Consider the following 23746-nt stretch of genomic DNA (forward strand, 5'->3'; position numbering starts at 1 on the left):
TGCTCTGGAACTCAGTTCAGTCACAGAATGAAGAAAACACCATACAAACTTAGTTTAGAATCAACAGGTAACTCAATCGTTGGTACAACTACTAACATCCTAATTAGTAAGCCATACTAAATTAAATCCTCCTGTGGTGGATCTGCCATCTAACCAAGGGCCACTAATTCCTTATACCTTGTACCCCAAAATCTGCCCCCCAAAATCCACAAGTCCCTTTTCTCCTACTCTCTTCCCCCTTTTGACCTGGAAGTACCGCCTATTCCTCGCCCAGTAACTGGTCCCTTTCAATCTTGCCACACTTTTGTGCATTCTTTTTCTACACTTCCCACTTGGGACATCCTCAGCATTTCTAGTTTGTGATTTTGGTTTTGGGGACAGGGTCTTTTGGCAGAGTCCTAGTGTCATGGAACTGCCCTTGCTGCTTTAAAGCAGCCTTAATAAATTCTGATTGATGTCTGTTTAAAAAAACAAAACTCAAAATTTCAGTTAATAAAAGTGGACTTTTCAGTAACTTTAGTTTGTGGATAATTATTAACTAACTGGTCAGTTCTAGGGATCCCCTATGCCCATTTTCCGAGATCTGGGGTTGCACACATACATAAAACTGCTGGGTACTAAGTCAAGTTCTGGTCCTCATGCTTTCTCAGCAAGCAGACCAAACAAACATATAGCCCTCTTCTTACGGTGGTATTTCTGTTTTTATCTCCTGCATATCTCTTCTGTCTCTGACACTGTATATGGAACCATATTTTAGACTACATACGGTAGCACACAGCTACTCTCTGTTACAACAAAAATATCCTGAATAAAGCTGCAGAAGGCCCTGCTAATGCTCATCTGGGATGTCTTAGTTCTTTACTTCCCCACACCACTATATCGAGAAACGTCCCTCTTGCCTCATGTCTCAGACCTAAGATGAAAAATTCATTCAAGAGAAGGTACAAAGGAAACACTAAAGGTAACCTGAAGCCTAGAGTTTCCAACATAATTGTAAAACACTCTCTTTCTGCAGCTTCTCTAATCATCTATAACAGTGAGCAGACATTTTGAGAGAAACACATATCTCCTACTGTCCTATAATAGAAGAAAGTATAATCATGTTTGATTTTCCTATATTACAGGCATATTTCTGCAGTCTCCATTATAGTTTCTAAAAAGAAAACCCACAATTTCCCATCAAAATCTGTTCTACATACACACACACACACACACGCACTTAACTTCTCAGAAGGAAATAATTAGAGTCCTGTCCATTAACATTGTAGTATTCAATTTTTCTTTTACTATGGGCAGTGTTCACTGATCTCTGTAATTATTCTTTGCTTACCACATACTCTCCCATTTTCACTTGTGCCTAAGGATCTTACTCATACAGTTAAGACCTGGCATCTTCTCCATGCCTTTCTGAGCTCAAAATAGCAAGATGACACTCAGAGGTTATTAACAGTATATTACCTTAGTCTTTTATTAAATTCATAAACTCTAAGGACACAATATGTAGAGGAATTTTAATCCAGCAACATGGTTACTCTGGCTGGAATACAGTCATGCCTTTAGTATGTATCTTTACATACAGGTAAATGCGGGCAAGGTTAGTTTACAGGAGGAAGCACCCATGTTTGAAAGTGATATCTAACTGAGGGGCAGACAAAGTAACAAATCAGAGAAAGGTTTGACAGAATGAGTCAGAGATAGGATGTGTGCCACTCGCAGGAGAACAGCATAGAGGGAAAAAGCTATATAAGAGTAGTGTAGAGGGAAAGAGTCAGTGAGTTCTGTTGAGTCAGTTGAGTCCAATGCAGTAAAGCTGCGTTTGTTCATGAGTTCATGGAGTTCAGTGCACATCAGCAGAGGCAGTTGAAGCTAGAGAATAAGAAGGAGCCAGAAGATTAGAACAAATTGCCAGAGTTATTTTGAGGCCAAGCAGAGCAACTCGGTGAGAAGCTGAGACAAACCAGATTGAATCAGTAGCTTGGAGAGGAGGTTAAGCCAGAACAGCTAAGTTGAACCAGCCAGAATTCAGAAAGAATTAGAAAGGGTGAGCTTATTCAGCAGTAAGCCTTCGAGATGAAAATTAAATCAGGTGAATAAAAGATACTTTTACAATAATATTCTGTACTCATTTTAAATACAGCTCTAGCTTTCAAGGTCCTAAAAGTTCTTAGCTAATATATTTTTTCTAACAAAAGAAAACTATACATATATAAACTTTATCTCTCAAAATAATAAGCTTAAAGCTCTAACTCATATGAATCACTATTAGATGATGTTTTCCTGTAAGATAATCACAGGCCAAATAAGAATGAAGTAGAAATGATGCAAATGATCAGATGAAAGTGAAACAATGGATAGAAAAGGAAAGCCTACCAATGATGCAAGTAAAGAGAAAGAAAAAGCAATTACACAAAAGTACTATTGACTAGACTTACCTCAAAGAAACAAATTCCATGGAAAAGTTGCTTTTTAAAAATGCATGTATCTGGTAAAGATTCAACAGGCTACAGACTTGCCAGGTAAAATGCTTATTAGATCTAGTTAAATTTCCTGTTACCAACAGGGTTTTTGGTAAATTTGTTTGTTTAAATCACAAATATGTCCAATTGCTTCAAAGAAATTACAGTATTTTAATTTACTAAATCAAACAACCCTAGTGATACAATGAGAATTACAACCTCAATTCCCTCCGTTTTCATACTGATCTCTTGTAGTTCTAAAATCAGATTGATAACTTTTTATAGTTCTAAAGTCCATTGATTTTCAAATTTCCAAGAATCCTGGCATTTAACAATCCAACATATCTTACAAACAATAATGTTCACACAAATGTAAAGCACTCCTTGACTTACTCTTTGCTCTCTTACCACTACTTGATTACTCAGAAATATTTTTCTTCCAAATATATGGAGATAATTCCTAAATTTTTCTTTGTCCTTTCAGACAGTCAGGGAATTCATAAAAAGCTTCATACTTCTAACATTTTATGTAATCTGGAGAAAAAATAATCGCAGGGTCTCCAGTATTCCTGTACCAAAATATAACTACCCAAACCCTACAATTTCAGAAGCATTAACAGAAATGAAACAATTCAACAGCCAGACAGCATACTAACAATGTAGGGAAGGCATTGCATACAAGGTGCATGTACATTCACAGAAAACAGCATCAGCGCATTGTGCTGAAATGCTAAGGCAATATTAATGAAATCAGTAATTAATGATATCTTTCCATTGGCAACTGGGGACTAGAAATGATCTACCACCTAAGGCACACAAAATAAAGCCCAGGTAGTTTTACTTCTAATTCCTATCATGGTTTTTCAATCAATTATTAACAGAATTTCTCCTTCAATTTTTTATGACAAGAGGTCAGAGGACAACCTTCAGTGGTCTGCCTTTTAGGTTGTTTTAAACAGGATCTCTCATTTTTGCTACTATATACAATGACATTTTCTAATCCCTGCCATGGTTATTCAGTCACCATAACAAAATTTGCACTTAAGTTTCTGGAGTCTACCTGGCCAATGAGTTTCTGAGGGAATTTTCCTTTTTCTATCTTCCATCTTTCTACTGGAGCACTGGGGTTACAAATGCACACTATCCAAGCTGTCTCTCCAGATCTTTAACCTATTTTAATGATCATTTCAGTAGATGTTTGTCCTTACTTTTTAGTCACACTTTTTCTACCTCCAACATGGCCACCCCAATGACAAAAATCAAGGTTTGATCCCCCACTCAAGAATGTATGTGAGGGTTGGGGATTTAGCTCAGTGGTAGAGCACTTGCCTAGCAAGCACAAGGCCTTGGGTTCGGTCCCCAGCTCCGGAAAAAAAAAAAAAAAGGAATGTATGTGAAAACACACACACACACACACACACACACACACACACACACACACACACACACATTACCCAGCAACTGTCAACATTATGTCCTGCAGCTGTCCTCTTGCTGGTGGATCATGCCTCTCTCTCTCAGACTGTAACTGTTCTCTTCTATCTCTTATAGAGTCCTCATTGGTACTGCAGCTCCAGGTTTCCAATGACTTTTGATCTGAAGGTTTCCTGTCTTCTCGCCCATCAGATCGACTCCAGGATGTTGAACTTTCTTCACTGTAGTCTGTGGGTTTTCGAAAATCACAATGCAAAGAAGCCTGAGCCACTAATGAAGAATGTGAAGTAGATGACTGAAAATTTCTTCTCTTGTGAAATGACAGTTCATCTTCATCAGAGGGTCTTAAGAATTTAGATCTCAAATTTTCAGAAGATTCTTGGCTTTTTCTTATTGCAGATTCTCTTCTACAGGTTCCTAAAGTCCCAGGTCCCTTCCCTGAGTCAGGACCACTAAACTTACAGTTGCTGCTGCTTGTAGGCTCCATTTCCATGTGTCTGTCCTCAGAGATATTTTTACATTTCACTAAATCTGAAGTGCCACTTGCTTGACTACGCTGTGCTTTTTCTGAATACGCAGACTTCCTCCACCGTTCCTGTCCATAGTCTTCTCTTTTGTAAGTAATTTTTTCAACTTCTTTTAATTTTGACTGAAATATTTCCATTGACTATAAGGGAGAATAATAATATATCTACGATTAAGGAAAATTCAATGTCTTGTCTTCCACATGCCACAGTGTCATGATACACTGTTAAATGGTACAATAAAAATCCCATACCAAAATACAGAACCATGAAAATCACAATACATTACGTTCCAACACAAAACTTTAAAAAGTATAAGTAGATAAAGAAAAATAATTAAGTCAAGTAAACAGATTTCAAAAAGGGAGGGACTAAGAACAAATGCCCTGTATAAAAGTGTCACAGAGATACAATAAATACAACCTTTAAAAGTCATAATTAATTCAAGAGGATATACTACGCTGCTACGAGTAGAGCTACTTGTCAATAGAAAAAAAACTATTTAAAACTAAGAAAAACTGATAGAGGTGGGGGGAGTTCAGGTATACTGAATGAAATAAATTATTAAAAATCAAATTGACCAAGAAATTATCTACAGTTTAGTAAATAGATACATGTGTTTTACTTTAAAAAAAAGATACATGGCATTTGATTCTAGAAAACCTCATAACTATGTGTTAGTGCTTCTAGATGTAAAGATGGGAGAAAAATATGAAAAGAAAAAAAGGATTCCACCCAACTGATCTTCTTGAACAGAAAGGTTCACTTAATACCCTTTAAGGTAGGGACAGAAAAAGACTTGCAGATTAAAATAGCTAATTAGACTCAAAATAAAAACCTTAGCAAAATCTGGACAGGGAAAGAAGTGTATTTATAGATAGGATATGCAAATATAACATTACGTGAAATGAAAGAACATTAAAATGGCTTAAAAATATATACCGAAGCACAGTCACACTGCCAAAATGCTACAATATATGAAACTCTCCAGAATACCATGATATGAACAATACTTAGCCCTAAATGCATACTACAGAAACTCCTCTGTATTATTTAAATTTTGTTCCAATGAGAAAAATGCTACTTTTACACTAAACATATGCATATTTTACATTTTACACACTTGGGTTTTACATTCATTATGTTAATCTTATGATACTATAGCCAAGATAGGCAAGATAGCTAATTGGCTAACCACACTTGCCACCAAGCCTGATGACTTGAGTTTAATTCCTGGGATGCACATGTATTCTAATACAACATGAGGGAAGGACAAAACTGACTCCCATGAATTCCATATAGGCCCTTTTGCATGTGAACATTCCTCCATACACACACACAAAATAAATAAATAAATAAATAAATAAATAAATAAATAAATGTAAAAACATTTCTAAGCAATATCCTTACATAATCACAAGAGGAAGTTATTTAAAAGAATATCAGTTCAAAATGTTTCATGAATCCAAACAAAGACAGTTTTTCAAGTAACTATGAAAGCAATATATATCTTCTTAAAACACAAATACCTACCCCATATTTTTCAGCTACAATATCTTCAAAATTTCTGTTTTCTTTTTGAGCTTGTTCCTTCATTCTTTGACAAGACTTTCTTAGCCAGCTTAATCCACCATCCTCTACTCCTCCAGCTAAATTCCAATATAAGCATTAGTTATATTTATTAGGTGGTTATTGTACAATTAATATTTACTGTTTTTAATCATTTTTAAAGTATAAAGTTACTTTCCTTGAATATTTGAAAGTTATAACCACAATCAAATTTCACCATATATTTACATACCTACTCTTGCAAGCTACAAAGGCTTGTCATGATGAAAAGAGAAACAAAATTATAAGTAAACACCATTTAAAAGAACAAAAATAAATTTACACAATATAAGAAAGCTATGGAGAAATCAAAGAAGTAGAAGATTATTTATTTATTTATTTATTTATTTATTTATTTATTTATTGAGATAGGATCTTACTATGCAACTTCACACTTCGTTATTTATTATATGTACCAGGCTGGCCTTGAACTCAAGAGGTATACCTGCCTCTGCCTCCTAAACGCTAGGATTAAATGGATATGCCACCTCGTTCAGCTTAAGTATTATTTTTAACTGGAAGGTCATGGAAAATTCCATAAAATGAGCTCAAGGCAATGAGTCAGATTTATTTTAAAATATATAGTGGGATTGGCACTCCCAGAAACATGGAATAAATGTGCAGAGAGGACAAAGATAACTGAGAAGCAACACAAAGTATAAACAAGGAAGTTTTAGAAGGTAATGTCATTAAGATAAACCTTAGCTGTGATTAGCAACTATGAACATTTGAATGTCTTTAATAAACACACACTCTCTCACGTGTGTGCCTCATATTTTTAATCTATACAAAGAAATTTAATTGATTATTTAATTAATATGTCGTTCCTGGTTCTCTTGCACCAATGAAAACTGCTTTCAGATCCCTCCAGCTCTAAAGCCAAGAAACACATAAAGTTCCCAATGGCATGCATAAAAATCTTCATAACATAACAGCCTATATAATACGTCAAACATGGAAATGGCCATGACCAGAGAGGGATCATGATCTGTTCTTAAATGGAATAATTTACAGTAAAGAGAATAAGCTTCAGCTTTTCACAACACTATGGAGGAATTTGAAATGCAGACAAAAGAAATAAAGAGGCAAAGAGTACCACTTTGGTAATGAAAACTAGGACTCATTACCCTATAGTGATATAGTTACTAGAGGGGACAAGAACATTTCCAGGGTGTTGAAACTGTTGCTTCTTCAAGATGTGCCGATTTCTAATGACACTCTATGACAATCTTCACTGTGCTCTTACTTTTCAGTGCATGTCAGACTTTAATTAGGGGCTGAAGAAGGGCTGGAGATATGGCTCAGGGTCAAGAGCTTGTGCTCCTCTAACAGATGAACCAAGAGTTCAGTTCCCACACCCACATCATTTGGCTCATTAATGTCTATAACACTAGCTCCAGATCTGATAGATCTGGCTCGCATAGGCACCTGAAAGTCACATTTCCATACATCCCAACTCCACATATTCACGTAAATAAAAATAATTTTTAAAAACTTTTTTAAAGTTTAAACACAACACTAATAGCAAAACAGACTTTAAACTGCCACTAAGGTATTAGCAGTCCCAAAAGAAATAGGGGAGAACAAAAGTAATCTGTTTGCCCTATAGTGTGTGTGTGTGTGTGTGTATGTGTGTGTGTGTGTGTGTGTGTGTGTGTGTGTGTGTATGAAGGAAATAAACAGGAATAAAATCCAACCAATTCAATATCAAATTAAATTCTAACTTTAGAAATCAAATTTAATATTATAAAGCAAACAGAATAATTTGCAGCAGCATCCTCAGATTCAATTAACATGTTTTAATGAATATTTACTACTTATAAAAATTGTTAAACACAGCATGATCAAAAATCATGAACATGGCTCTAGCCCTTCGTGCTGAAAAAAGTTATCATTTTTACAATGAAGTCAGTGGTATAACACACTTAATATATAACTAAGTATAATATATAATGTATCCCAAACCTATTTTTTAAATAAGTCTAAAATTGTGTTTTAATTTCATGGTTCTAAGAAGTTACATTGTAATAAACAAAACACAACCAAAGGAACCCCAGAAATTTCTACTATTTCTTTCAGAAGACAAATTAGTACAGAAATACTAAAGAGAGGTGGGGAATGAGCATCAGAAATCCTAGACTGAAGTCTCCTGCTACGACTAAATAGTTTTAACATCAAAAAGCAGGTCATTCATTTCTTTGAACTTTGATGTCTTAGTGTTAAATAAAGCAGCTAATTAATTAATTTAAAGGTTCTTTAAATTCAAAGACTTTAACAAAAAAATCCAAGAAAGAGAGGAGGAAGAAGAATCAACAAGTGTTCACTGAAAAAGCCCCATAAACCAGTGTCAACTAAGAACATTAAAAAAAAAAAAAAAAAGAAAAGAAAAGAAAGAAAGAAAGAAAAGAGAAGAAAAAAACAATGAAGCAGGCCTGCAATCATGAACACTTCCCTGGTAAGACCAGGTTTCAAATAAAATCTAAAATAACTTTGTATAGCCTACAAAACAGCTCTATTGCTTCTGCTCTCAGTATTCTGAGAAGAAAGCTAAGATTAATAAAGAATTACTAAAGATATGGTATACTAATTGTTAAAAAAAAACTGTCAATATAACCTTTTCAATATATTTCACCACAGAGTAAGTACTGGACATTATCAATATGGAGGGATTGCTAGATACCAGACACAGTCCTGGAAGCTTTCTTCAATTTTCACAATAACTTGTAAAATAGACACTGTCAGTAGTCCCTATCACATCTCAATGGATTGGTCTCTGAAAGGTTAAAACACTTTCACCATGTCATAAAACAAATAAATGGAAATGCCAAAATTCAAATTCCAAGAAGTCTTTACTCCAAAATCTAAGTCTTTCACACCATTGTACTCTCGCTGGTACTTAATGCTAACATGCCCTTAAAACACTCAAGTCCCTAATAGTTCTATCCATAACATGTTCTAACCAAAGTAATGTACAGTAGATTTTATAAACTTCATGTTAACTCTGGAATCTGAGCCTCTAACATACAGGTTTTTGTCATTTTCTTTCTAATTAAATGCATGGGAAATGTAGGGAATGCATGAAATGGAAAAGTGTTCCCTCCTAGATGCTTCAATTTATTCTACTCCTGCTAATACAGTAGTTAAGGCAGAACTCCATGCCTTTTATACTCAGTGTCCTTCAAAACCTGCTGAATACCAAATCCACAGATTAAGTGTCAACTCTAGGTTCTCCTGAAACATGACCTCACTTGACTATCTGACACTGGAGTGACACTTAGGGGTATCAGACTCATAAGGTCAGGCTGTGTTAACTCATTGTTCCCTACTTGTTAACTTTCTAGAAAACTGTATTTCAAAGAGAGCTGTATATGACTAACATTATTGGTATTGACTTAATCCAGTAAAGACATTTTTGCCCATACTACAAGCAAAATTGGAACCTGCAGTTTCTAATAACTTCGAAAAATTACTAAGAATCCTAAAGATGTCTATCAGGTGGAGTCATCTCATAGGTGAATTTGATTCTCCGATACAATAAAGAATCTTAAGAAGCAGTCAAATAGAAATGAATTATAAGTAAAAATCAAGAAAAGATCTTACTGATAAAAAATCATGACAGAAAGATAGCATCATTATTTATATTTTATTCTGGTTCAACTGTATTTAAACTTATTACTAAATTGGCAATACAACATGCTGAGCACTATGTACATTTTTTAATTGTAAAGCACACCTATTTTGTCTTCGTCTACTGGAAAACAACAGCACTCTCCAGAGAGCAAGACAAATTTAATGAATGCTGACAAATGATGAATTTCTAAAGGCAGTAAAATTGTATCATTAATGTTTATACATTATTTTCATAAATTTTAAACTAAATATATTTTTATATTTTTACTATAGAATTCATCAAATCAAATGCAAAAGTTTCACATAATTATGTCTGTCTTAGCCTGTTTAAAATAGAAATTTGCAAATGATGGCAATATGTACTCAATCATCTTGTTCCCAAATCCATAAACTGTCCAAACACTAAGAATTCAAAAGACTGGGGGCTGGAGAGATGGCTCAGAGGTTACGAGCACTGACTGCTCTTCCAAAGGTCCTGAGTTCAACTCCCAGCAACCACATGATGACGCACAACCATCTATGTGAGCCTCAAGACAGCGACAGTGTAATCATAAACATAAAATAGATAAATCTTAAAAAAAAATACAAAATACCGCATGTTTTATAAATATCATGTTAAATATAAATCCAAGTCATCCTACTAGAAACTCTGAAATACAATAATTTGTATGGATTTTATTAGTGCATATTAACTGTACAAATTAATGGGTTTTATTATGGCATTTTCAGATGTTTTATTATGACATTTTCAGACATGTATATAACATATTTTAATCTTTTTATTCCTCTCATTACTGGAAACTCAGAAATGCCTACGCGTCTACAAAAAATATAGAGATACCTTTAGTAACTGGCAGTATACAGTTTTCCGGTGGGAGACCTGTACCCCCGTCCTTCCAGTATGGATTCAATTCTCTTTCTAGCAGTTTGGACTATAACAAAATATTTTAAAAGGTTAGAGTGTAAAAGTCAACCCAGCATAAAAATGATTAGTAAATCTGAAGTGGCTAATTCTCAGATATACAAGCCTTGACAAACCATTTACAATTCTTAAGACATGTTATGTAACTTGCAGGCAACAATGTCTAACTCATGCCCATGTGTTTTTATTGAACGCCTCCCATGTCTCATGACCTCCAAGTCTCACTCAGGAGATGGTTTTATAAAAGTCAGACAAGATATTCTAAAACCCATGTCCTCTGATATTCATATGACCAAGATAATTACCATGGTTACATTTAATTCGAACTCCTATGGAGTTCTATGTGTCTTGAAAGCATTCTTATGATAACTAATTTATAAACATACAGAAGGTTCAGTTGATTGTTTAACTGTAGTTCATAACAGCCATATAACACACAATTGCTCAACTACATTCGCCTAAATTTACACATCTAGCATTATGTCTTATGAGAAGTATTTTATGTGTCTGTGTCCAGGTGGGAACATGTGAATATGTGTGTAGGTGCCTGCCCAGGCCAGAAGTATTGGCTCTCCTAAAGTTGGGTTACAGGTAGCCATAAACCACACCCACTGTGGGTTCTGAATTGAATCTGGGTCTTCTGAAAGAGCAGTGATGCTAACCACTGAGTCATCTCTACAGCCAGAATATAGTATATACTTTTATACAAATTACATAGTTATTTTTGTTTTATGAAATATTTTATATGTATGATCTGCCTGCATGCATGTCTGAGAGGCACATGTGTGTAGTTCCGACAGAGGCCAAAGTAAGACATTGAAACCCTTGGAAGTAGAGTCACATATGGCTGCCAGTTGCCATGTGCTGAAAGCCCAATTTGGGTTGTCTGGGATGAGCAGCCAGTATTCTTGACTGCTGAACCATCTCTTAACACCTAGTATACTATTAAACGGTTTCCTATAAGAAATTTACTTTAAAAAATTTGTTTCACAGTTCTTAGTTCTGATTGTTGTTAAACACCACTAAAAAACTATTTTTACAAATAAATTGGCAATTTACATAAATTGGCATTTATATAAATAAAATACATGAAACAATAAAATAAAATACATAAAACAACATATTAGTTTATTTAAGGTCAATTGAAAAATTGAAACATTGAACCCGTTTTCTCACCTGCTCTAACGCTTGAGTTTTCTCCTGCTCTATTTGTCTTAGAGTTTCCTTTTCAGCTTTGAGTGATGATGAAGACACAGTTTTAATGGACATAAAATCAACAGTCATCCACTCATCGTGCTGTTTAAAAGAAAGAAGCCATTTCAATCATCACTTAAGAGCTTCATAAGATTACAGACTGCAGGTACCAGCCTGGAGCAAACACAGCATGGCTAGCCACTCACAGGTTTCTCATTTTTGCTGCACCTTAGTCTCTCCCTTATAAAAGTGTGAAAACGTACTCACCTTTCAAGTGTGTTTTAAGGAGTAAACAAAATAACAAGTATAAAAACAGCCAACATAGATTCTAGTGTACACAATCAAACATTCACCTTTCTTCCTTCATCTGTGGCTAAGTGGGTAAATTACATTCTTTCTTAAGTATTTGAACCAGAACTCAAAATGTATTTACTACTCAATTACAAGCACTGATAAGCAAATTATGACATAAGGGGAAGAGAAAGAAAAGACCTGACGAGACACACACACAGGAGGTTCAGACAGGAGAACAGTGTTGGGTAAATCCCTCAAAAGAGGAAAATGCTAACAACCATAGCTGGGAACCTCTGAATGGCTGTAGCACAGATGAGATTCATCTTCTGTAGCAGAAGGCCAGTCTGAACATCAGCAATTAGCATTTCTGTAGAAAGGGTTCAAAAACTACTGCTAAAGTCTAACTCCATTTGTCTCTGAAATCATGTGGGTGCTCACCTGAATAGATTGGCTGTCACATTCTTTTTCTGTCTTTTTGTCTTTCACCTTCCAGGTCTTTTCTTTGCCAGGTATCTGGGAGGGAGCAGCCTCAACCCACTCGTCTTCAGAGCTCTAAGAACATTTAGCATATAGGTGACATTCACAAATCTGCATACTTATATAAATATCTTCTAGTGAACAGTTGGGAAACTCGGATGCTAATGGGATCATATGAGCAAACACCAAAGCAAACCCAGTGAGAAAAGAAAATCGCATGTGTATGTGCATGTTATGTGTGTGGCACTTGTGAATGGTCAATGTGTATGTGTGTGAGAATGCACATGCCCATAAACATGTATTTAGAGGCCAGAAGAGGACATTAGGTCACCCTCCTCTACTATTCCTCACTTTATTCCCTTGTAAGAGTCTCTAATTGAACTTGGGCTTAGCAGCCAGCAAGCTCCAGAAAGTCTCTGCTTTTACACAGTTCTTGAGTTATAGGTTTATGCAGCCATACACAGCTTTTTACGTGGATGCAAGTGGCTGAGACTCAGGCTCTCGTGCTTGCTGTATGGCACTCTTACCAACCGAGGCAAGTACCTGTAATGAAACTTGGTGTTCTACTATTCAGTGAATTTCCTCAATTTTTTCTAAAATTTTTTAAGATGTGTGTGTGTGTGTGTGTGTGTGTGTGTGTGTGTGTGTGTGTGTGTGTGTGTTTGTATGGAACACAGTGTTTAGATGTCCTGGAGCTGAAGATATAGCTGGCTGCTGTAAGCAATCCAATTTGGAAGCGAAGAACAACTGGGCCTCCATCTTCTGAAAGACCAGCAAATTCTCCTAACTACTGAGCTCTTTCTTTAGCCCTTTAAGATATAAGTATGAATAAAAAAATATACAAGGATGTGTGTCAAGTAATACAATCAACATGTAAAACATATTTATGCTCTGCCACAACAACTGCCAACTGTTTCCCGAGGCAAAGTAGGTTATACTGTTTCATTCATACATGCCTTAATTTGGATTTAAATGCCAGAACTTATTTATATTCATATACACTTTTTTTTTACAAATAATCATTATAAACATATTTCTAGCTTAACTCAAGTTTATACTGTCAAAGCAATTTAGTGTTTCCATCAAAATTCTTGAAGCCATGCATTAAAATGGGAATTTATAGTCCCATTTTAAAATGGGACAGTCTATTAGTACTTTCTTCAGAGGACTACCAATTTGCTAAAATAAAGTAAAATAATAAAGAAGTTTGAATTCTAGGGAGTCTTGTCACAGGAGTTCTACAGGGTGAGGGTTTTTTTCTGTCTTACCATATGCTGACCAACCGCTCAGTACCTCATCACCAACATTCCAAATCAGACAAAAGCAATAACCACCTGAAACTTCATGACACTAATGAAACCAGAATTCACCTTCTGATCCTTAGTTGGTTTAGGTAGTAAGTTCTATTACCACAGAAGCCACAATCCCTTTTGTCTACTTTGTACCTGTCTTAGTTAGGGTTTACTGTAGTGAACAGACATCATGACCAAGGCAACTGTTATAAGGACTACATTTATTTGGGGCTAGCTTACAGCTTCAGAGGTTCAGTCCAGAATCATCAAGGCGTGAACATGGCAACATCAGGCAAGCATAATACAGGAGGAGCTGAGAGTTCTACATCTTTATCTGAAGGCTACTAGCAGAATACTCACTTCTAGGCAGCTTAGGATAAGGGTCTTAAAACCCACACCTACTGTGACACACTTACTCTAACAGGGGCACACCTTCTAATAGCACCGCTCCCTGGGCTGAGCATATACAAACTATAACGGTACTTCTGTTATCTCTCTTTGCACCCTCCTGGAGTTTTCTACCAATTAACATTTCCCATACTTTAAACAAGTTCTCTGTTAGCAAAAATAAACCACTTTGGCTTCCTACCTATTCCCCTCAACTTCCTGGTAAATTTACTTACAGTTGTGCTTGGTCTAACCTATCAACTCCTCCTGCTGTAAGCATCTGGCCTCACTCCTGTCACCTCACTCTCCTTCTGATTTACTTCAATGGGCCCTGGAGGCCTAGAGATTCGTATGCTGAAGCATTTCATACCCAAACCTTTTTATTTATTTATTTATTTTTGAGGGGGGGAAGGATTTCCTGGCCTACGTATCCCTGTAGCAGCAATTCATCTTCCTACTCCTTTTTCTAAGACAATATTACTAAAAATGTAAGTGCCAAAACATTTCTCTAAACTCTTAATTATCATACACACTAATCTAGAAACAACTCTTCAAAATTCGTCAAGCTCAGCAAAGTATTCCAATTTTTATCTCTAGAACCTCACTTCTGTTGATGACCCATGTTCAAGATTTTCAAAATACTCTCCAGTCTAATCCTCAATCTTTATTCTGCATTTCCTTTGTGTACTCTCCCCTCTTTGCTCCATTTTAAAACACTCATGCTGGTTTCCTCTTGTCATTATTGCATGTTTTATTCTCTACACACTCCTTTGGGACCATTATAATATTTACCTTTATGGTTTTGAGTACCTTTTTTTCCCTGGTCCAACTAAAGCGTCAGTGACTTAATCACCACCATGAATATTCTACTAAATTCAAGAACACATAATCCCATCATCTTCCACAAAACCTGTTTCTTCTGCTGGATTTCTAAACTGAGTTACCTGGCATCATGAAATCAAAAATTGGAGGATCATCTTACCCAGTCAGACAAGCTGATATTTAATTCCCAAACACTAGTCAAATATGCCATGTAGCAAGCACCACATCAATGCCCTGGGAGCCCACCTGAATCCCAACTCCCCAGCTCCAATCCAATCTCCTCCTCCTCTTCCTCTTCTTCCTCCTCTTCCCCCTCTTCTTCTTCCTCTTCCTCCTTCTCTTCCTCCTCCTCCTCTTCCAAAAGTCTTAAAACAGATCTCATTGTCACCTTCACAAATCAATAGTCAAATAAATAAAGTTCAAGGAGCTCCATCTTTCCTGCTCTTCTGCCTTTCCCAATCTCTATCCACCACTCATTTGGAGTACTACAGGGAAACCTGACAACAGTACCTATCTTGCTTGGCTTCCTATTATTAAGATTTCAGAATCTCACTTCCTTCCTGCTGTCAGAACCCAGTTTTGTTTGGGGAAGTAATCAACCCTAAACATTTCTAGGCCATCACTGTCTACACATAACCCCTTTCTTCTTGAAAATAGTATAAAAGAGATGGCCTGCTTTCATTTACTCTGAGTCCCCAGAGATTAGAACTGGTACCCAACACTCTTTTCTCTTTTGACCCAAAAGATAAACAAATTCTACTTTGAAGACTTAATTTCTATGATGGAAACAGAAGTACAAAAGAAAAAGACCCCAGTATTTTAAAACTCTTTTCCCTTATTTTTATAATACAATTTCTTGCTGCTTTGCCTTATAATTTTTCAGACACTCAATTAAAATGATTTCCTCTCCTTCTCATGGAGCTCTTTAATGCGGGCATTCACCTTTCTATTTCCCTGAGCATTTTATAATCATCACATCTCCACCAACAATGATGACTAAATGATATCCCATCTTCTGGAACCACTATCTACATAGCCAGGGGAATTCTTAAGTGTGTATCTTGTAGACAAGACATCTTTCTATAAGTAGTAATACTTTAAGGTCTCTTGCACCATCAATTCCTACACACTTGTCACTGAAGTCATACTCCCCCAGCCTCAGATCCTAGTCCTGGTGTGTACTTACTGAAGAGTTGTCAGTTGACTCACTCTGTATCTGACATTTCTGTTTCTTCCTCTTCTTTTTCTTCTCTTTCTTCACTTTTTTTGAATGCTTGTTTTTTTTCTTCTTTTTCTTCTCAGAATGTTCCTAATAATTTGAACAAGTATAAAAGGAATTTAATCTTACCTAATTTTAAGAGAAAGACACTTTGAATAGAAAGAAAAATCCATGTTCCAAGAGACTTTACATCTTTCATGAGAAGAAATGAAAATTATGACTCCATACATACTTAGAGAAATATAAAATTCTCCAAGAAATCTAAATGTACTTTCTATAAGATAAGCACGACTAGTCAATGAACTAGCTCAGATTTTTTACAAGAAAAATATATGAACAAAGTTTTGGTTACATATTTGTATGTGACCCATATTATCAAATAAATACAGATATATACTGAGATGGTTTACATATGCTTGGCCCAGGGAGGGGCACTATTAAAAGATGTGGCCTTGTTGGAGGAAGTGTGTCACTGTGGGGGTAGCTTGGAGACTCTCCTCCTAGCTGCCTGAGGGATGCTTAGTCTGTTCCTGACATCCTTTGGATGAAGATGTAGAACTCTCAGCTCCTCCTGTACCATGCCTGTCTGGATGCTGCCATGCTCCCGCCTTTGTGATAATGGACTGAACCTCTGAACCTGTAAGCCAGTCCCAATTAAATGTCCTTTATAAAACTTGCATTGATCATGGTATCTGGTCACAGCAATAAAACCCTAACTAAGACATATACATACAACCAGTCATTAATACATATTAAGCCTTTATAAATTCCCAAGAAACAGATATTTTAATATTTTCAATTTAATATCCACAAAAATTATGAGTGAATGATGGGCACATAACCTCAACTAACTCTTCCTATAAAGTGTACACAGATCAAATTATCAGTGTACTCTATAAATATAAATTAACATTTGTTAATTAAAAAAAAAAACAAACCTTGTACCAGTGTGGGGCACGTGTCAGGAGGAAAGCTGCAGAAAATTTGTAAAAATAGAAAAGAAGGCTTGATGGGGAAAAAACCCATAAACTGTAAAACACTGTCTTTTCAAATCTAGAAGCTTCCTAAAAATAGACCACAGATTTATAACTAAATCTACCAGCCAACACAAATAACAAAAGCTTTTCATATCATGGTGAATCTCTCTCATCAAGACAGACATTTTGTTGACAGAAGAAATAAACTTCAATAATACCAACTATTCAATAATACCAACCATAGTAAAGATGTTACTGACAACTTGAGTTCAATCCCTAGAATGCACAAGGTAGGAGAGAACTCAGGTAAGTTGTCCTCTGACCTTAACATATATACCACCACACATACAGACACATAGACAAACAGACACACAGAAGAAATGTAAAGAAAAAATTGTTTCTAATATTAACTTGAATAGTATTTTATTTTTTGTTTTTAAGACATAAGCCATGCCTTTAATCCCAGCACTTGGAAGATAGACTTCTTTGTGTTTGCAGCCTGCCTCACCTACATAACAAGTTCCAGACCAGCCAGGGCTACATAGCTTCCTTAAAGTACCAAAAATAACAAAATAAATCATAGCATTACATTCAGGTACATCTGTTAATATTCACCTGTGCGAACTGTTCAATTCGCTCATTCACATCAGGTAGCATCCATGTGTCCTCACCTCGAAGTTGCTTAAGTTCTTTATCCCTTTGTTCTTTTTCAAAATTATGTTTGGCCTACAACAAAAGAATACAAAAGGCAAACTGACAATTGATATTACTGCTTTTCAAGTACAAAAACAAAAACTGGTAGCACTTTCATATAAAGATTCCTAAGTTAGTGAAAGGTCTATTGTAACCAAAAAAGTTGCTTCTATACTGTAGGAACAATTTGAAAAAAATAAAATAATACAAGGACAGAGAGTCAGTGTTGAAATTAACAAAATCAGAAATGAAGAGAGATACAAAACAAAACAAAACAAAGAAATTTTAAAAAATCATCCTATATGCAACAAAACTGGAAAATCTAAATGAAATGGATGATTTTCTAGACAGATACCACATACCAAAGTTAAATTAGGATCAGATAAACTATCTAAACAGTCCCAAAAGTCCTAAGGAAATGGAAGCAGTCACTGTCTCCCAACCATAAAAGGCCCAGGGCCAGATAGTTTTCAGACAGAATTCTATCAGACCTGCAAGAAGACCTAATACCAATACTTCTCAAACTCTTCCACAAAACAGAATCAGACTACTACCTAGTTCACTATATGAAGCCACAATTACTCTGATACCTAAGCCACACAAAGACCCAACAAAGAAAGAGAAATTCAGACCAATTTCCCTTATGAATATCAATGCAAAAATACTCAATTAAATTCTTGCAAACAAAATCCAAGAACATATCAAAATGATCATACACCACAATCAAGTAGACTTCCTCCCAGGGATGAAGGGATGATTCAATATAAGTCTATCAACATCATCCACAATACAAGCAAATTCAAAGGAAAAAAAAAAACCACATGCTTTCTTATTCGATGCTTAAAAAGCATTTGACAAATTACAACACTCTTTCATATAAAGTCATTGAACAAACAGGAATTTAAGAAGCATACCTAAGCATAATAAAAGCAATATACAACAAACCAACAGTGAACATCAAATTAAATGGACAGAAACTTGAAGCAATCCCACTAAAATCAGGGACAAGACAAAGATGCCCATTCTTTCCCTATTTATTCAATATAGTACTTGAAGTTCTAGCTAGAGCAATTAGACAACAAAAGGAGATGGAAGGGATACAAACTGGAAAGAAAGAAATCAAACTTTCACTATTTGCAGATAATATGATAATATACATAAGCAACCCCAAAAATTCTGCCAGAGAACTTCTATACCTGATTAACAACTTCAGGAACGTTGCTGGATATAAAATTAACTCAAACAAATCAGTAGCCTTTCTGTACAAAAGACTAAATGGGCTGAGAAAGAAATTAAGGAAACAACACCCTTCGCAATATTCACAAATAATATAAGGTATCTTTGAGTAATCAACCAAGTGATCTGTATGACAAGAACTTCAAATGTCTGAAAAAAGAAACCAAAGATCTCAGAAGATGGAAAGATAGAGCATGCCCATGGATCGATAGGATTAACTTAGTAAAAATGGCCATCTCACTGAAAGCAATCTACAGATTCAATGCATTCCCTATCAACATTCCAACACAATTCTTCAAAGGCATGGAAAGAGCAATTCTCAATTTCATATAGGAAAATAAAAAACCCAGGATAGCAAAAACCATTCTCAACAATAAAAGAACTTCAAAGGCAATCACCAGCCCTGAACTCAAACTGCACTACAGAGCAATAGTGATAAAAACTGCATAGTATTGGTACAGGGACAGGCAGGTAGGTCAATGGAATAGAATTGAAGACCCAGAAATAAACCCATACACTAAGGTCACTTCACCTTTGACAAAGGAGCTAAAAGCATACAGTGGAAAAAAGATAGCATTTTCAACAAATGGTGCTGGTTCAATTGGAGGCCACCATGTAGAAGAATGCAAACTGATGCATTCTTACCAACCTGTACAAAGCTCAAGTAGATCAAGGGCCACCACATAAAATCTGATATGCTGAATCTAATTGAAGAGAACATGAGAAAGAGCCTTGAACACATCAGCACACGGGAAATTTTCCTAAACAAAATACCAATGGCACAGGCTCTAAGATCAACAATTGACAAATGGAACCTCATGAAACTGAAGAGCTTCAGCATATCTACAGATTGGGAAAAGATCTGTAGCAATCCTATATCTGGTAAGGGGCTTATAACCAAAATATACAAAGAACTCAAGAAGTTAGACCTCAGAAAACCAGATAACTCAATTAAAAAATGGGGTAAAAAGCTAAACAAAGAATTTTCAACTGAGGAATCTCCAATGATGAGAAGCCCTTAAAAGAATGTTCAACTTCCTTAGTCATCAGGGAAATGCACATCAAAATGACCCTGATATTCCACCTCACACCAATCAGCATGGCTAAGATCAAAAACATAGGTGACAGCAGATGCTTGTGAGGATATGAAAAAAGAGGGACACTCCTCCATTGCTGGTGGGATTGCAAGCTGGTACAACCACTTTGGAAATTAATCTGGTTGTTCCTCAGAAAATTGGAAATAGCTCTACCTAAAGACCCAGCTATACCACTCCTGGGAATATATCCAAAAGATGCTCCAACATGGACACATGTTCTACTATGTTCATAGCAGCCATATTTATAATAGCTAGAAACTGAAAACAACCAAGATGTCCCTCAACAGAGGATGGATACAGAAAATTGGGTACCTTACACAATGGAATACTCAGCAATTAAATACAATGACTTCATGAAATTCTTAAGTAAAATGATGGAACTAGAAAATATCATCCCGCGTGAAGAACACAGAACCAAAAGGACATACATGGTATGTACCCACTGATAAGTGGATACTACCCCAAAAACTCAGAATACCCACGATACAACTCACAGATCATAAGCAGCTTAACAAGAAGGAAGGCCATAGTGTGGACGTGTCAAACTCACTTAGAAAGGGGAACAAACTATAGGAAGCAGAGGGAAGGAGGGTCCTGGGTGGGAAAGGGAGGGGGAGGAAAGAAGGAAGGGACAGAGGCAGGATCAGGTATGGGAAGAGACAGGAGAGAAGTCCACAGGTCTAGGAGAAGAAATAGAAAGAAGCAGCAGTGGAGGTGCTTGGAGAACCCCTGGAAAGTCCCTGACACCAGGAATTCGGGAGGTTCCCAGCACCCAATGGGGATGACATTAGCCAAAATACCCAACAGCAGGGAGATAGAACTTGAAGAGACCACCTTCAGTAGATAAACATGGCCCCCATTGGAGGGATGGTGCCACCACCCCCACCCCCAATCTAACAATTTTTAACCCAGAATTGTCCCTATCTGAAGAAAATGAAGGGACAAAAAAAGAGGCTAAAGGAAAGGTCATCCAGAGATCTCCCCATCGCAGACATCAAACCCTATGACACTATTGCTGATGTGATGCCAAAGATGTCTTGAAGACAGGAACCTGGTATGGCTCTCCTCTGAAAGGCTCTGCCAGCACCTGACTACGGCAGATGCAGATACTCACAGCTAACCACTGGAGTGAGCCCTGGGGTCCCAGTGGAAGAGTTAGGGGTTAAGGAGCTGAAAGGAATTACAGGAAGTACAACAGTATCAATTAACCAGACCCCTCAGAGCTCCCATGGATTAAACCACCAACTAAAGAGTATACATTGGCCAGTCCACGGCTCCCACTACATATGTAGCAGAGGACTGCCTGATATAGCATCAGTGGGAGGGGAGTCGCTTGGTCCTGTAAAGGTCTGATGCCCCAAAGAAGGGGGATGCTAGAGGGGTGAGGCAGGGGTGAATGGGTGGGAAAAACTCTTAGAGGCAAATAGGAGGGGAAGGGGTGGAAGGGTTCATGGAAGGGAGACTGAGAAGGGAGATAACATTTGAAGTGTAAACAAAATGTTTTTTAAAAAGCTATCAATAGCTTTTCTTTGAGACTATCAATCTTCAGTAAATTCGGGTACAAATCACATACATTATCCAGTCTAAGACTAGCCTATGTCCTTTCTCCCTGCCTCAAATACAACTTGGAGTCACTTTAACCTTCATAGTCCCTGAGGCTAGTTCTTCAGACTTTCGCAAAAGTTCTAAAGCTGACTTTTTTCCATGCCTTCAAAATAGACGATATGTGTACCCCAATACAACTAAGAAAAACATTATCCTCTTAAAAAGAAAAAAATATATAGCTAAATTCTAGTCAGCAGTCAGCAACAGTAATACAGTGCAAGAAGTTTCTTTTGCTTTCTCATCCATCTCTCAAATTCCAAAGCTGACTTTGGCCTTTATCAAACTACATGTAGATTTGTATAAAATTCTTCTCAGCTTACAAAGAGTTTCCTCCAAAAACTGCTTGAAGTATCAGTCATGATGAGCATTCATTATAACTATTTTGAAATCAGCCAATAATCACTATGTTTGATCTGACCAAGACTAACTGCTCACCTATACCCTTAAAATGTGATTGAAGCCATTACTCATTCTTCCTATTTTCTACTCTTTATATGCATTTAAACGTATTTAAAATTCTTTTATCATAAAAAAAAAACATAGTCAAGGAACATTCTGCTGTTCAACTACAAATTCTTTTTCATTGTAACAATCAGGTCAGATAATTCAATAATTTGCTTCTTCCGTTTTTATAAATTCCATACATTTCAATGTTAATGAGAATTGTTCCCAAACTTGGGGGGGGGCACATATTCAGTCTCTTATGCTAAACAGCGTTTCAATCAGTAAAAGCTGGCCTAAGCCTAAGAGTTGAAAGGAAATGTTTTGGGGAATCACCAATGTATTCAAATATTTCCTACTTCCAATAAGCCGGAGCAATGACTCACACTTCGACTTAATTGGTAAGAGTCCTCAGATGTGACATCGGACACAGAAACTGAGCAATCCAGACGGCAGAAATGTCAAGAATAAGTGGCTTAACAGCTAAGGGAACTAATATCAATCTCTCTGCAGAGAGAAACAATAAATGTAGGCGGTTAGAGCATTTAGGAGACAACTGCATTGGGAAAGAGAGACCAAAATCAGACCAGGTGAAATATCGAAGTGACGAGAGGAGTGGGGAAATAACTTCCAGGATTCTCAAGTACTACAACTTTAAATAACATTCCAAGACCCTAAGATTTAAAAAACGAAAGCATTTCAAGAACTAATATATTCTGGGAAAGCGCCTACCTAGCATTCAGATGCCCTCCTTACAACCCCCAGTTTCAAAAAGAAAGAGAAAATTCTCCAAAGCAGGGGTACCTGGCGTAACACCTCGGCCCTGGCAATACGGGTCTGTTCTTTTCTTTCTTCAATACTGCTAGCACTTTCAAATCTTAAACCGAACGCCGCCATAGTTATTGCTGATGTAAAGCAAGGAAGCTGTCAGGAAAACTGGGTTTACGACTGTCGTATTTAGGAGAAAAAAAAAAAAAAACCGGATTTTACGACTGTCGTAATTTAGAAACCGTTTACGACTGTCGTAATTTGGAAAACAAACACGGATTTCAAAATAGTAGTGAAAGGTGCGCTACTATGCCAACAGAGCAGGCGCAGATCTGAATGTTTCTCCTGTAGCTGAAACTTGATAGCCAGTTGGAGAGTTGACCTTTCAGATGTACTGGATTCGCTAAGCCCTGAATTAATATCAACATGCATTATTATGCACCCTGCGCTATACTAACTCATTTCTCACTAGGACTCTTAAAAACACCCCAGTAAACTAGAAGTTATACCTAAACCTCCCCATTCTTGTCTGACTTTACTGTTTTGGAGAGCCAGGCTGAAGTGAGCCTGATCAGAAAGTTAGAACACGGGGAAAAGAAAAAAAAAAAATTGCCCTTAAGATTCAGTAGTTTTCATTGATGGGTGACTTGAGAGATTATTCAGTGACTTA

General features: G+C 36.5%; 1 protein-coding gene across 2 annotated transcripts in view; it reads right to left on the reverse strand.

Annotated features, from left to right (window-relative positions):
* The window catches only part of Cwf19l2 (CWF19 like cell cycle control factor 2), a 66473-nt gene extending 43236 nt beyond the window's left edge, over positions 1-23237 (reverse strand). Inside the window, exons 1-8 of one of the 2 annotated variants that reach the window (XR_015622038.1) lie at positions 23113-23237; positions 17852-17962; positions 16227-16349; positions 12501-12614; positions 11751-11870; positions 10494-10584; positions 5948-6063; positions 3911-4557 (exon numbers count right to left, since the gene is read on the reverse strand). Coding sequence is in view for 1 of the 2 variants with exons in the window: in NM_001135003.1 (NP_001128475.1) it covers positions 3911-4557; positions 5948-6063; positions 10494-10584; positions 11751-11870; positions 12501-12614; positions 16227-16349; positions 17852-17962; positions 23113-23205 (1415 nt within the window). In the remaining variant the exon portion in view is untranslated. 2 annotated transcript variants of the gene reach the window in all.
* Between the last annotated feature and the right edge of the window lie 509 nt (positions 23238-23746).

This window comes from Rattus norvegicus, chromosome 6 (genome assembly GCF_021556685.1).
Source record: "Rattus norvegicus strain SHRSP/BbbUtx chromosome 6, alternate assembly SHRSP_T2T, whole genome shotgun sequence".
NCBI lineage: Eukaryota > Metazoa > Chordata > Mammalia > Rodentia > Muridae > Rattus > Rattus norvegicus.